General features: G+C 34.3%; 1 protein-coding gene across 2 annotated transcripts in view; it reads right to left on the reverse strand.

Moving 5' to 3' along the window:
• Window positions 1–12,646, reverse strand: part of TBC1D19 (TBC1 domain family member 19) — a 48,211-nt gene that overhangs the window by 20,182 nt on the left and 15,383 nt on the right. For both annotated transcript variants that reach the window (XM_015625443.3, XM_033513747.1), the window contains exons 5-11: window positions 9,483–9,557; window positions 8,494–8,557; window positions 7,506–7,552; window positions 5,831–5,941; window positions 4,930–5,002; window positions 4,070–4,108; window positions 1,522–1,634 (exon numbers count right to left, since the gene is read on the reverse strand). In XM_015625443.3, coding sequence (XP_015480929.1) covers window positions 1,522–1,634; window positions 4,070–4,108; window positions 4,930–5,002; window positions 5,831–5,941; window positions 7,506–7,552; window positions 8,494–8,557; window positions 9,483–9,557 — 522 coding nt within the window. The remainder of the gene's footprint in view (window positions 1–1,521; window positions 1,635–4,069; window positions 4,109–4,929; window positions 5,003–5,830; window positions 5,942–7,505; window positions 7,553–8,493; window positions 8,558–9,482; window positions 9,558–12,646) is intronic.

Here is a 12,646-nt window from a genome sequence, read left to right on the forward strand (position 1 = left end):
ATAATGTTTCACATTAAAGAAAGGAAATTCAAAGTTCATGTGATTTAGAGACTCGTACAGCTATAAACGTAATAGAGCCTAAACTGCAAATCAGAAATATTACAGCAAGGAATGTCTGTAAACAGACAACTCAACTCCAACAAAAAAACTGTTCTCAAGAGGTAGAGAAAATAAGTGTCAGATAAATCCATAAAGTCTATATGAAATTCAGCAGATCATAAAACAGCTACATGCATATGGAAACTGCTTTGCTATACTTTACAAAAAATAAAGTCCTGTATTCAGTCTATGCAAGAAGAACATCTCAGGGTGTTAGCATTTCGGCAGCAGTCACAGCTCACTTCTGTGTAAGAAACATCAGTAAAAGCACTGCTTAAACTGAACCATAGATATTCAGCTTACAGCTGTGGTAACCCTCGTGCCATTCCACCTGATTCATGGGCAGTCTGCTTGATCTCACTCAGGAAATCGATCTTTTAAACATATTTCTATTTTTAGTACTCAAAGTCCATAAAACAACTTTAACTTAGATCCCGGGATAAAAAATGCTATGCAGAAATAGTTTTGGAAAAGACAGAAGATTATGACAGTTGTTACATTAGAAGAACAGTTTCAGTTTTGCATGACAGAAAAACATTTACATGCACTTACCTCACAGCTTAAATTATTTACTTCAACATAGTGTATCTTGTCCCAGCTTGATAGTTCCTGGTTTTTATGGGGACTGAGGGTGCATTTTGTATTTCACTGTTTTTCATTCCTTTCAACAGTCTCAAAGTAGTAGACTAATTTCCCAGTCTGCATCACTTTTTCTACCCTTATCACTTTGTCTCAATGTTACCATTGCCATTTTCTAGCTACTTGCCCTCACCTTTCTAGAGTTCTTTCAGCATCATCACAAAGTATTGTCTCAGCACTAATTCCCTGCACAATCTACTCAGTTCAGTCTCAAGGCTCTGTATCCTGCAGAATGTCTCCTAAAGTAAAATTTCTACTGCACTCAGTCTCAGAATAATGTATGAGTACATAGTTTTTCTTTTTCATCTATAGCTGAGAAATGCAATTTGCTAAGTATGTAAAAAATTATCACAAGGTAAATTATCGTGTACACATATAAAAGCCTCACATCAAAGTTTCCCCAAATATGCGAAGACCAGAAAAAAGATATAACACATCTTTTCATAAAATTTGGCAAAGATATGAGAGGATGAATCTTCTCAGATCTTTTTTCTTGCCCCCTTCTAAAAGTGTAAGCATCATATAGGAAAATCTCAAGAGACAGTCATGCCAGTTGAATAATTTGTTCTACAGTACTTTGATCACATATCTATTAAAAATTAGGAAGAGTGGCAAGGACTTCACCACAGCACAGAGCTTTTTATGATAAACATAAAATGTTTATCAGTTTCTGTGACAACTCAGTAGAGCATTTCTGTTTTGGAAAAAATATCAGTAGAAGATACCTGTTTGCACTTTTGTTTTCACCTAGTCTTCACATTTTACTCTCCCTTTGCTACTTACCTCTGGCTGATTAGAAATGTTAAGAATGAGAGCCCACAGATCAGCTCGGAGTGCTGTTGGACATCCCTGACGAACATACTGCTGAGCTGCAGCACTATCTTGCTCTGCTAAAACTGAAAGAACCAAAGCAGGTAAAAAGTTGATGTAGTATAAGACTTCCATCAAATACCTTAATTTTTAACTTTAAAATTTGGCTTACTATGCTGTAAGCATTAGCTAATAGGGAAATACTGAAAATACCTGTTTTTCACAGTGCAATTTTTAAAGCAATTCCTTGGGAATTGGTATTGGTATTAATTGGTATTAATCAGCAAGGCTGTATTACATTCTGTCATAAAAGAGCACTTAGTATGTACACATGACTATATCAAGGCTAGTTGCAGCTACTAAACTGAACAAGCAGCCATTTATAGCCACAAAATACTCCTGGTTTAAATATCAGTGGTATCCAAGTTCAAATAGGAGATTGCCACTCATTCTGTCTTTTTTTGTGCCTTCCTTCTTCTCATGTTAGCTATATGAGGATCTTCACAGATAACTGTGGCAAGAATTTTCCATTCCAGAGTGTACTGTCATGTTCTCTCATTATTGGTGTATTTTCTCTAGAGGATAAAGACCTCAAAAGATGTTGGTTCACCTTTATATTGACATAAAACAAATACTCTACTGCTGACAGATTTGCTTATTTGGGTCACTGTTGTGAAACGTTAGGCTACTCTGTCACAAGGGCCTCATGCTGAATACAGTACTGCACATACTATAAAACAGATTATCTGGTTCCATACTTAAATCTAGAAACTTGAAAGGCATACACCTTCAGCTATTGTAATCTGGTAAAAGTGTTCCTCACCAAGGGTACGTGATTAACTGTACCCTCATACTCAAAATATCTTTCACAAAAGAGAGAGAGAGTTGGGAGAAATTTTTCTGTTATTATCTAGATATTACATAGGTGTTCAACCGTTACTCGGAAGTTTCCAAAACTATATCCTGTAGTTCTTCTGAAATGCCTATGAAACAGTTTGTTTTTCTATATCTCACTGAATTTGATATTCATAATATCTGCTCTGATATGACTAAGAAGGATGAAGTTTGGAATTGAATATCTAATTGATTTTTCTTTCCTTCCTTTTTTGCTTAAATACTGAATAGATCAGTTTGCCAAATTTTTGTTTAACTTGCAGAGCTTTAACACAGACTTCTCTATGATCCTTTGTTCCTGCATGAAGAGGGCAAAAAAACCCCATTCCTACATTCTCCACAGAACTTCAGAAACACTGTGATTCATCCTGGCATCCATGAGTATTGACTTTAATATTTCTTACTGACATACAAAATATTAAAAAAAAGTTTTGGTATTTACAAGATGGGTTTTGCTAAACACAACAAAATAAAATCCTCAGACTTGGCAATACATCTAATATGAAAGCAAAATCAATACCTCAGTGGCAAATAAAGTCATAACTAACACCTATTAGAGCATGCAGCAGGATTCCCACTGAATGAAAAGGGATTTCAGTTTATGGTCAAGGCATTTAGCTTATATATTTACAAGACTTTTAGCCTTTGAATATAGGAAAAGCTAAGGCATTCTTTAGAATCAAGCTGCTTGGTATAGACAGGAGATAATGAATGTGAACAACAATGTGGAGTTGAATGAATGGCTTAGGAAGTTCAGAAAATATAGTTTATTTGGAAGAATGGGAAAAGAAGAGAGAGGTGAAGAGTACCTAATGAGTTGCTCTTGGACTAGAAAACTGACAGTGCAGGATGGAAAGATGACAATAAAAGAAGTAAGAAAGAAAGATCATTGTTTTGTTACTGCAACAAAAAAAAATAGGATGGAGCACTTTTGGGACAGCATCCTGCCTATTTTTCCCTTTGATGCTAATATTCAGCAGGAAACAAAAGAGAAGTAATGAGTAAATACTGGTAGATTTCAACCATTCCTTGTATGTTTCTTCTATAAGCAAACTTAAACTATTAAATTATTATTTCTTTTAACTGCCCCTTCCTTTTGTAGGTTATTTCTTAACCTATGAAAACAATCCTGGAAGTTTTCAGAAAAAGAAGTAGAGAGAGACAAGAGAATACTCCATAGTGGCTAAGTACTGCAAGATTCTGCAATTGCAAATGATTATTAAAAAGACTATTCTGACACAAAGGCATAGATCTCATTACAGTGATGAGGACTTTGTGTGCAGAGAAGGGACTCCACAGAATTTTGATTTTCAGCTGAAATTTAGTAGTGGAATAAGTTAAGTTGCCACCAAAAAAAAATGTCTGTGTGCTTCATATTTTGTTTTTATTGAAATATCTGTGGAACTTTTTATCTGGTAGCTACTGGTAGACTGCAAATGTTTGCTTTTCTGTCCCTGTCTAAATGACAACAGTATTAGTGGCTGTCTATCTAAATTACAATGGTATTACTGATAATGCTTTGTGCTAGTCTAAGTTCTTAAAATTTTAAGAGGTACAAGCAAATACAAATTTACGAAATGCATTCTTAATTACTCACAGTTTATTACAGATAAAAGCAGATCCATACCTTTCTGCCCAATACGTACATGTTCATTTTCAAAGAACTCTAGAAAATAAAGATACAGAAAAGCATGGCAAAAAATAAATGAAAAAGACACTTCAGCTGATAACGTATTTTATATTTTTGGCACGCATCATTACATTCAGTTGCTATTTACTGCCAACATCACTAAAAATTAACCTGCATCAGAGTCTAAGTCCTTTTTCAAAAACTAATTGTGTGTTTCAAAAATATGAATATCAAAGCAGCACTATATAACATAATTTTCAATTAGGCAAGTTTCAATTTAAAAAGAAAAATCATGTAATACAGCAGTGCTTTCCATTTTTATGTGGAAAGACCATTTTAAAACCTCTTTCTACAGCAATAGAAATACATGGAAAACCAGGAGAGATTATACACTATTGAAGTTACTGAATATTAATGTATGGATATGTCCTGTAATATTTTCTTGACAACAGTTATTTTAAATATGTTTGTGTGTGTATTTCTATGTATACTTGTGTACATACATATTTATATATATCTATGCGCCGATCTGTTAGCTGGACTAATATTTACTGATAATATCTGTATTTCTGGAAACAGGCAGTGTGGTTCTCTAGATCCTAAAGTGTTCAAACATATTGAAATTAATGTATTCTCTACTTAAGCTTATGACTTTAAATATTCTCCAAATCTGACTCTTCATATATGCAATATTTTCTATTATTAGCTATATTTTACTATGAAAATCACTACAATCATAGTTACAGAACTAATATTTATGGTTTTCTATGGGAAAAATACACAAATGTTTTGATAATTTTGAAGGATTCTACTCATTAGTGTTCTGTTTGAATGACTGGAGCATGGCATTAGCTTACCAGGAGGCACTTGTGCTGAATCATCAATACCTAGCTGTCCTATATTTAAGCTTAGTTCGCTAAAGTCTTCTTTCTGAAAAGGACAAGAACCATAACAACATAATTAATATGTTTAATTCTCTAAATCACTTGGGATTTCTTCTGAAACACTTAATGTGAATATTTTCTGAACCAAATTAAGTTCTTCTAAATACACACATTTGAAATAGACTCTCACATAAATTCTTCCTCTAGTCTTAGTTATAAGCCCCAGTTTGCATGTCAAGTATGAGCTACACCTAGATGTAGTGAATGGTGAATGAAAGATCAGCTTAAGGACCTCTAATTCCCATCTCTTTTCCAACCCAGGTGAAAGTTTTTCTACTAGCATAAAATCGCCAAGAGCCTCATCACTGAAGCATTTAGAAAAGCACTCCTATATAATACACTAGTACTCAAACATTTAATTTACAACCTGAAAATAATGGGATTTAAAATTATATTGAGAAGTCATTATATTGAGAAGTCAGAAGCTAACTCATTGTCAGGCTACTGATCTCTTACACATCTGCAGAATTGAAATGTACTACAAATTTGAAGTTTCTTGTACAGAAGAAAAATTATTAAGTGAATAACATGTACAGAAGTGTATTTTTGGCACAAATTAAACCTGTGTGGCACAAAATGAAAACATCCCTACTGGCAGAAAATATACTGTTTATGTTTTATTTTTCACTAAAAATGTTTTTTCACAGAACTTCTTTATGCTCTGTATTTCAACTACATACTTAGATTGATTTTCACTTTGAAAATGAGGAATTTTTGATGATACTAATATTCCTTCTTATTTGTTAGAATCATTTTCATTAGCAACAACAAATAACTATTATAGAAACCTCTTACAAGAAAAAAATATACTTACCAATTCTGGAATATCTTTAACTTTTAAGGGAACCTGAATTAGTCCTAGATGATTTCTGAAACTAGGTTGCTCTCCATTTTCATAATTTGGGTTTCGAAGATTCATTAGTACCTTAAAAATTGTAGCTCTGTCATTTCTTGCTTACATTCAGAACTCTTCTCAACATTATCAGCATTACAAACAGTACATTCAGCATAAAATAATTTTCCACAGCTCATTTATATAGACGCAGATTATCAAATAATATCTCAACATTTTCAAAATCAAAAAGTATTGAAATTTTAAAGGAAGCTAACATAGTCTACTTTGAAAAGTCAGCTCAATAAAAAAGCACAAATAATTTTTATTATATGCAATTAAGTGCTGGCTACATAGTAATGTCTTGACTAAAATTTACTTCCTTATTTAAGCTATGCCAACAATATATTTCTGATGGCTACAGTATTCAGGATATTCTTCAGTATTACTTTTCTCTGAAAGAATTTTTATCCATCTTCTTACACTGGCAGTCTTAAAGAGCTTCCAATAAAAGTGCTACATAATTTGCTGCTAAAGTAATTCCCTACTAAATAACAACATATCAAAATACCTTCTTTCATACAAGAAAAAGAAATTACAGAATTGAAAATGTAAAGCAAATATAATTTAAAGGACAAGGAATCATGTCAAGGTAAATAACTAAGACAAATAAAGGAATTTACAGCCTCGTACGTACTGTTATTCCAAGGCACAGATTTTGATATTGTGTTGAACTGCAAAGATTCTTTCTAACATGAATTTCCAGCTGTCATGGAATTCTTTAGTAACATCATACCTTTACAATTCTCACTCTTTTAAGTATTCTAAGACCATATAATCTCACTGTCAGACTTGTTAATTTAAAGAAACTGCAAACTCTGGAAAGAAAACAGTATAGAAGAAAAAGAGAGTGATCATGAGGATCACTGAATAAAGCTAAAAAAAAGGACGGATTTATTTACAGATCCAAGATTAAAAATACATCATGGCTGTTAGTACATTGATGGATAATAAAATAAACAGAACATTTTCAACATCATTTTGATTAACTGAAAAAAAGGACTAGTATGTAATAAGTACTGTTTTACTATGATGTTCTGTGCTTGAGTCATAGAAAATGATGAATAATACTGACATTAAAGACTTTAAAGATTCCACAGTCACCATTTTTTTTAATGGTTCAGATTGATTACATACAAAAGCCCTGAAATTCCACACAGTCTTATTTCCTGTTTGATTTTTCACAACCTTCCTAGATGACTTGCAATTTCAACTGCATACGAATCTGCAATCTACTATCAAACAGTCTATTAGCTTCACATATTATGATTTATGAGCTTAATATATTGGAATCTAAAATGTAAAATGTTTACAAAATCAGTTGACAATCACTCTCCAAGGAAAAAAAGTTGGGCCCAGACTATGCTTTAGAGAAGTTTATCACAGGTACAATTTAAAATTGCAGTTTAAAAAAAGAAAGGACAATAGCATTTTGTTTTGTAAACCAAACATGGATTCAGAAAAACCATGCCAAATTTCACTTCCTATGAATGACAGCTAGTATGAAATACACTTAAAAAATTATTTTTCCCACTTCATATAAAATAACTATACTGGATATAAGCCAATGGCTGAGTATTGTTTTATGGAGACTTACCTCAAGAAAATCTTTAGGTGCATAAACAGGCCGGAAAAGACTTAGATCTGAATTAAGATTTCAATGACACTGTGTTAAAATCAAAACATCAAAAACCCATGTGCCTTATCAATAACACAATCTAGAAATTTAAACAACAGATTAAAGATCAAAATAACATCATCACAAATATCATTGCAACAACTACCGACATTCTGTCATGATTATGCTACTGATAATGCCTTATTTTTGTAAGCCTCAGATAAATGGAGGGTGTTCTTCAAGATCCCTTCCAGACCAAACCATTCTATGATTCTGTGAAGTGAACGGTAGTCACAGGAAGCTTTTACTTAATACTCATAAGTGTTTAGACATTGAATCATTCTTAGACTTAGGAAAGATATGATTTTCAAAAGCAGGATATCTTTTAACAGCTTAGATTACTGAATTATACGTACTGTTCTCAAATGAAAACTGGGGAGCAGTACTAAAAAAATCCATGAAAAGTGTTTTCCATCAGAGAGGTGATAGTGTGATACAAACCAGCTCCTCTGCAAAATCTTTTTTAAGGAACTTGGCTATGAATTAACATGAGAGTTAGCCTTGCTCTCCCAAAGTATAATATCACTGATTATTCTGTGCAAGAGATGTTTTTATCTTTTGTCAAGTAAACATCTGAGCTTAATTATCCATAGTTCTGAACATTTTCTGTTAGCCTGAGTTTATAATAAGAGGAGCTGTGTCCTAGCTGAATAAATTTCTAAAGTGCTGGAATATGAAGTATTATACACTAACCTCTCAGTAATGATTTAATGTTATTATACTAACTTGAAACAAAATAACAATGAAATAAATATTTATTTAGGCATAATGACACATTACCAATGAAAGAAAGATCAAAATCAATTTGCCTTGAACAGATTAGATTAAGCTTTGACTGGTAAGTAAAATGTGCATGCTACCTTTCAATGTGCCAAACTTTAATGCATATAAATTTAGTTGACCTTACCTGGCTCATCAGTTCCCATTTCATTCCATTTACTAAGCAGTTCTTTTTGTTCATTTACAGGCCTCTGAAAGGCACAAAAAAGTGTATCTTCTTTTTTTTAAACAGAATGAATAAAAAAATGCCTATTCCAAATAGGTATTGATATCAACTATACATTAATGCAATGTTTTACAAAACAGCAATACAAACTTATTTGCTTACAAATTATCCCTAGCCTGAAGATACATTATACTGTAGAAAGCCCAAGTTCCAGTTCCCAGAAGGAAAGAAGCCCATTAAATAGTTTCAGGTGTTTAGTAATGATTGAGGGATATTTAGTTCTCAGTTTTTTGTCACTGGAGATTTACTGCCCATTCCATAGAGCTGTTGGACTCTATCAAATTCCTGTCCCTGGCAGTCATGAAAACCAAATACAGCCTCATCTTTAGCTCATGATGAACCATAGAGGTTCTGCCACCTATCATAAAGGTATAACAGGAGAATAGACATAACATTCTAATTTTACTCCCTAATTCCAAGACCTTTAAAATCAAAGCCTCTATATTAATAATTAAAAAAAAAGCCAAAAAAACAGACCAGAATGAATGACAAACAAAATCAGTGATGTACCAGTATCTCCCTCTCCTCGTGCACCAATTCAACTACAGCTTTCTCTGCACACAAAGCACATCTGTATTGCACACAGACTGCACAAACAATACTCTGTTAAGAGCAATGAACACAGTAATTAGCTTTCCAACATGCTGCTCCCTCAAGAGGATAATTACTGTAACAGCAAAGAGGAAAATCTATGTAGAGTCTTAATCTTCTCCCAAGTTGAGCTGATGCATTCATTGCCACCACCTCTGAAAATTATTCTGCATTATTTATACTGGACCTGCAGCTCTTCATAACCATGTCTAAAATGAAGATTACATTACAAGTGTGCAAGACGAGGCTTAATTTCAGAGAAAATGTCATTTGAAAGGAGAAAATTATCAATGCATTACCTTCTGTGCTAGTGGGATATTGAGCTCTGTGCACATGCTGTTCAGACTTTTCAGAATTCGCTTCTCCCAGCTTCCCTAAAACACACACAAAAGATAAATAATAAGGAATTTATTTTTCCTGAAAATTGAATTTACTTGGTAATAACAAGCAGTTTTTTGAAGTCAGATATATATAAAAGGATAGCAAGAGTCACTTACTGACATCTGCAAATACATGAAGGGAATATTTACATGCTTCTTTGCATGGCAACAAGATCAAACAGATTTCATTCTTTACAACACAAAAAAAGAACCAGAAAACTTAGTAGTTCATATTTCAGATCTTTAAAAAAGCACGTATTTCACAATTACTGATCTTTTATATATGCCTAATGATCAAGCTTCTTTATAGATAAACATTTAACAAATTTAAAATTTTAATTTTAAAATTAAAAACAATTATAAAAGGTCAAGCAACTGTGCATAGCAAATACCTTCTCCACTTTGGGGCCTGAAGAGACTGGTACTCTTTCGCCACAAGAAGTATCTTAGATGTTGTCAGAAATTAAGGAAGTCAGAAATCTAGTATTCTGTAATGCTTAAAAAAATAGTTCTTCTAACACAATGCACAGGAAATTGCTCTCTAGTCAGAGAAAACCAGAAGTAGACAATCCTCAGTGGCCAATGGACAGCTTAAAAAGCAACCAGATTCTTCTGACAATTGCATTAGGCTTCAATAGTGCCTACTCCATGGCTAATTCCTCTGAAGTTAATGCCAATTAGTCTTGACTTCCTTGTCAATGGACTTACTACTTTGTTTCTGTGATTAGAGCACCACTGGTGGGTTTTATACAAGCCAGACCTTGATCACAGTAACGCACAGACTCCTCTTAATTCCATTCAGTACTATTTATTACTTGTAATTTGCTCTAGACACAAATTTTACAACAGTTAGTTACTTTTTAACCATGCTCCTCAAAATTCTGTCCAAAAGAGGCTGCAGTTTATTTGACAGGAAGCAAATGAAGGGAAGGGCATTGTTCTCTTAAAAAGAAAAATTAAAAATCTTGTCTATAATTGTTTCATTTTAGCTTTCATTTACAAGCTCACTTACAAGATCCTCTCATGCTTTTTTTCCATCAAAAAAATAGCTTTCACCAGAAATTTTTCTTCACAATCAAATCATCCCTTCACTTTCTTTTGCATAAACAAAACATTGAGATCTGAGTTTTGACTATAAGGAATTTTTTCCAAAGTGCATATTTTCTATCATGCTCTGTTTAATATTTTTCCTTAATTGTATTATCATATTTAAATTCTTTTTAAGTGCTGCAGTTACACACCACCATGCCACAAACTGGTTCATCTCTCACAAAATGGTATCATCGAGCATTTACTATTTTGCTAAGTGAGGTTTTGTTGCTAGAGAAATAAGAAATAAGAGAGCATGAACATTACTAGACCATATAGGATAAGAAAGTGGAAATGGAGAATACACAGGTAGTAGTAGCAAAAGCAAAGTTGAATGTAAAGTCTTTTTTGGTAAAAGCATGGTCTTGATTAGATGGCCCAGCCTCTTGTCCAGTCAAATCCTAAGTGTCCAATGTTGTCTCCTTAAGAAGATTATTCTAATGGCTGATTGTTCCCTATGTGAAAATTTTTCCACTTCTGTCCAATCAGAATCTCCCCACGAGTAACATGTACCTGGTTACTTCTCATCTCTTCCACGTGATTCTTTGTGAAAAGGAGTCCCCATTTTCTCTTGCTGCCACCCTTTAAGTACTGGAACAAGTTCTCTCCTAAGCTCCATTTCTCAAGACTGAACAAGTTCTCTCAGCCTTTCCTCATGTGCCAGGCTTCCCAGTTCTTCGAACATCTCTGTGGACCTTCTCTGGACCCTCTTCAGTCTGTCCACATCCTTTATCGTACAGTGAGGACCAAAACAGAACACAGTACTCCAGATGTGACAAGTGTTAAGTGGAGTGGTATAATGACTTCTTTATCTCTGCTGGTGATGCCCACATTGATGCAACCCAGCATCCTGTTGCCTTTCTTTGCTGCAGCAGCACACTGTCCACCCACATGGAGCTTGCTGTCCACCAGGTCCTTCAGGTTCATTTCATTCAGGCTGCTCCCCAGCCTAAAGATCCAAGGTAGATCCAAGCCTGTGCTAGACTCCTGGATTATGTTTTCCCACATGCCAGACTTCACATTTCTGCTTGTACATCATAAGGTTCTTGTTAGCCTACTCTTCCAGCATATCCAAGTTTTTCTGCACAGTGACTCTCCCTTCTGAAGTGGCCACTTCTGCAACCATTGGAACCATCACATCATGATACCATCAAAATTAAAGGGGAACAGGCGGGTGGGGGCATAGCAAATATATGCTTAAAGACATGAAAAGAAGAGACAGATGGCAGTTTTGCAAGACCAAGAACCATCTAATGCCAAAGAGCAATGGAGGTCAACATACTTGGTCTGACTTAAACTGCCACATCAGACATTAATCACTTATTGCACTGGGGTTGCAACATGTTGGTAATAAACCACTTATACACAGTCATAAACTGTGACATAATTCAGCTTTCAAGACCCAGTAAAAGATATTCAAATAAATGCAAAGAAGACAAAACTGAAGTGAGGGTTATACAGCCTTTCCAACCAAGATACCATGCCTTCTCTCCAGGATAGTAGTCACCTGAGGTGAGCAGAAACTGAATGCACTGTTCTTGACAGAAATAAAAGGCAGAGGCAGAGCTCATAAAATCATTTTACTGGTGGGAACAATACATTTAACAAGATGATTCTTCTAGATTTATAAAGAAATTTAACACTAAGAAAACACACTACTAGGATTGCTATGGTTACAATTATTCAGTAAAATAGCTGAAACTGAGAAAGGTAGTACTGCAATTTGGAAACTATTTCATAGCATCCCAGAATGGTCTCCAATACCTAAAGGCACCACCTGGAGTGGGTGAGAAGGATTATTAACAAGGGCATGTAGTGATAGGACAAGGGGGAATGGATTTAAACAAAGATGAGATATGAGGAAGACATTCTTTACTGTGAGGTGGTGAGAGATTGAACATGTTTCCCAGAGTAGTTGTGGATGCCCCATGCCAGAAAGTGGTGCTCTGAGCAACCTGATCTAGTGGGAGGTATCCTTGCAAGGGAATGCTGAA

Source organism: Parus major, chromosome 4 (assembly GCF_001522545.3).
Source record: "Parus major isolate Abel chromosome 4, Parus_major1.1, whole genome shotgun sequence".
Taxonomy (NCBI): domain Eukaryota; kingdom Metazoa; phylum Chordata; class Aves; order Passeriformes; family Paridae; genus Parus; species Parus major.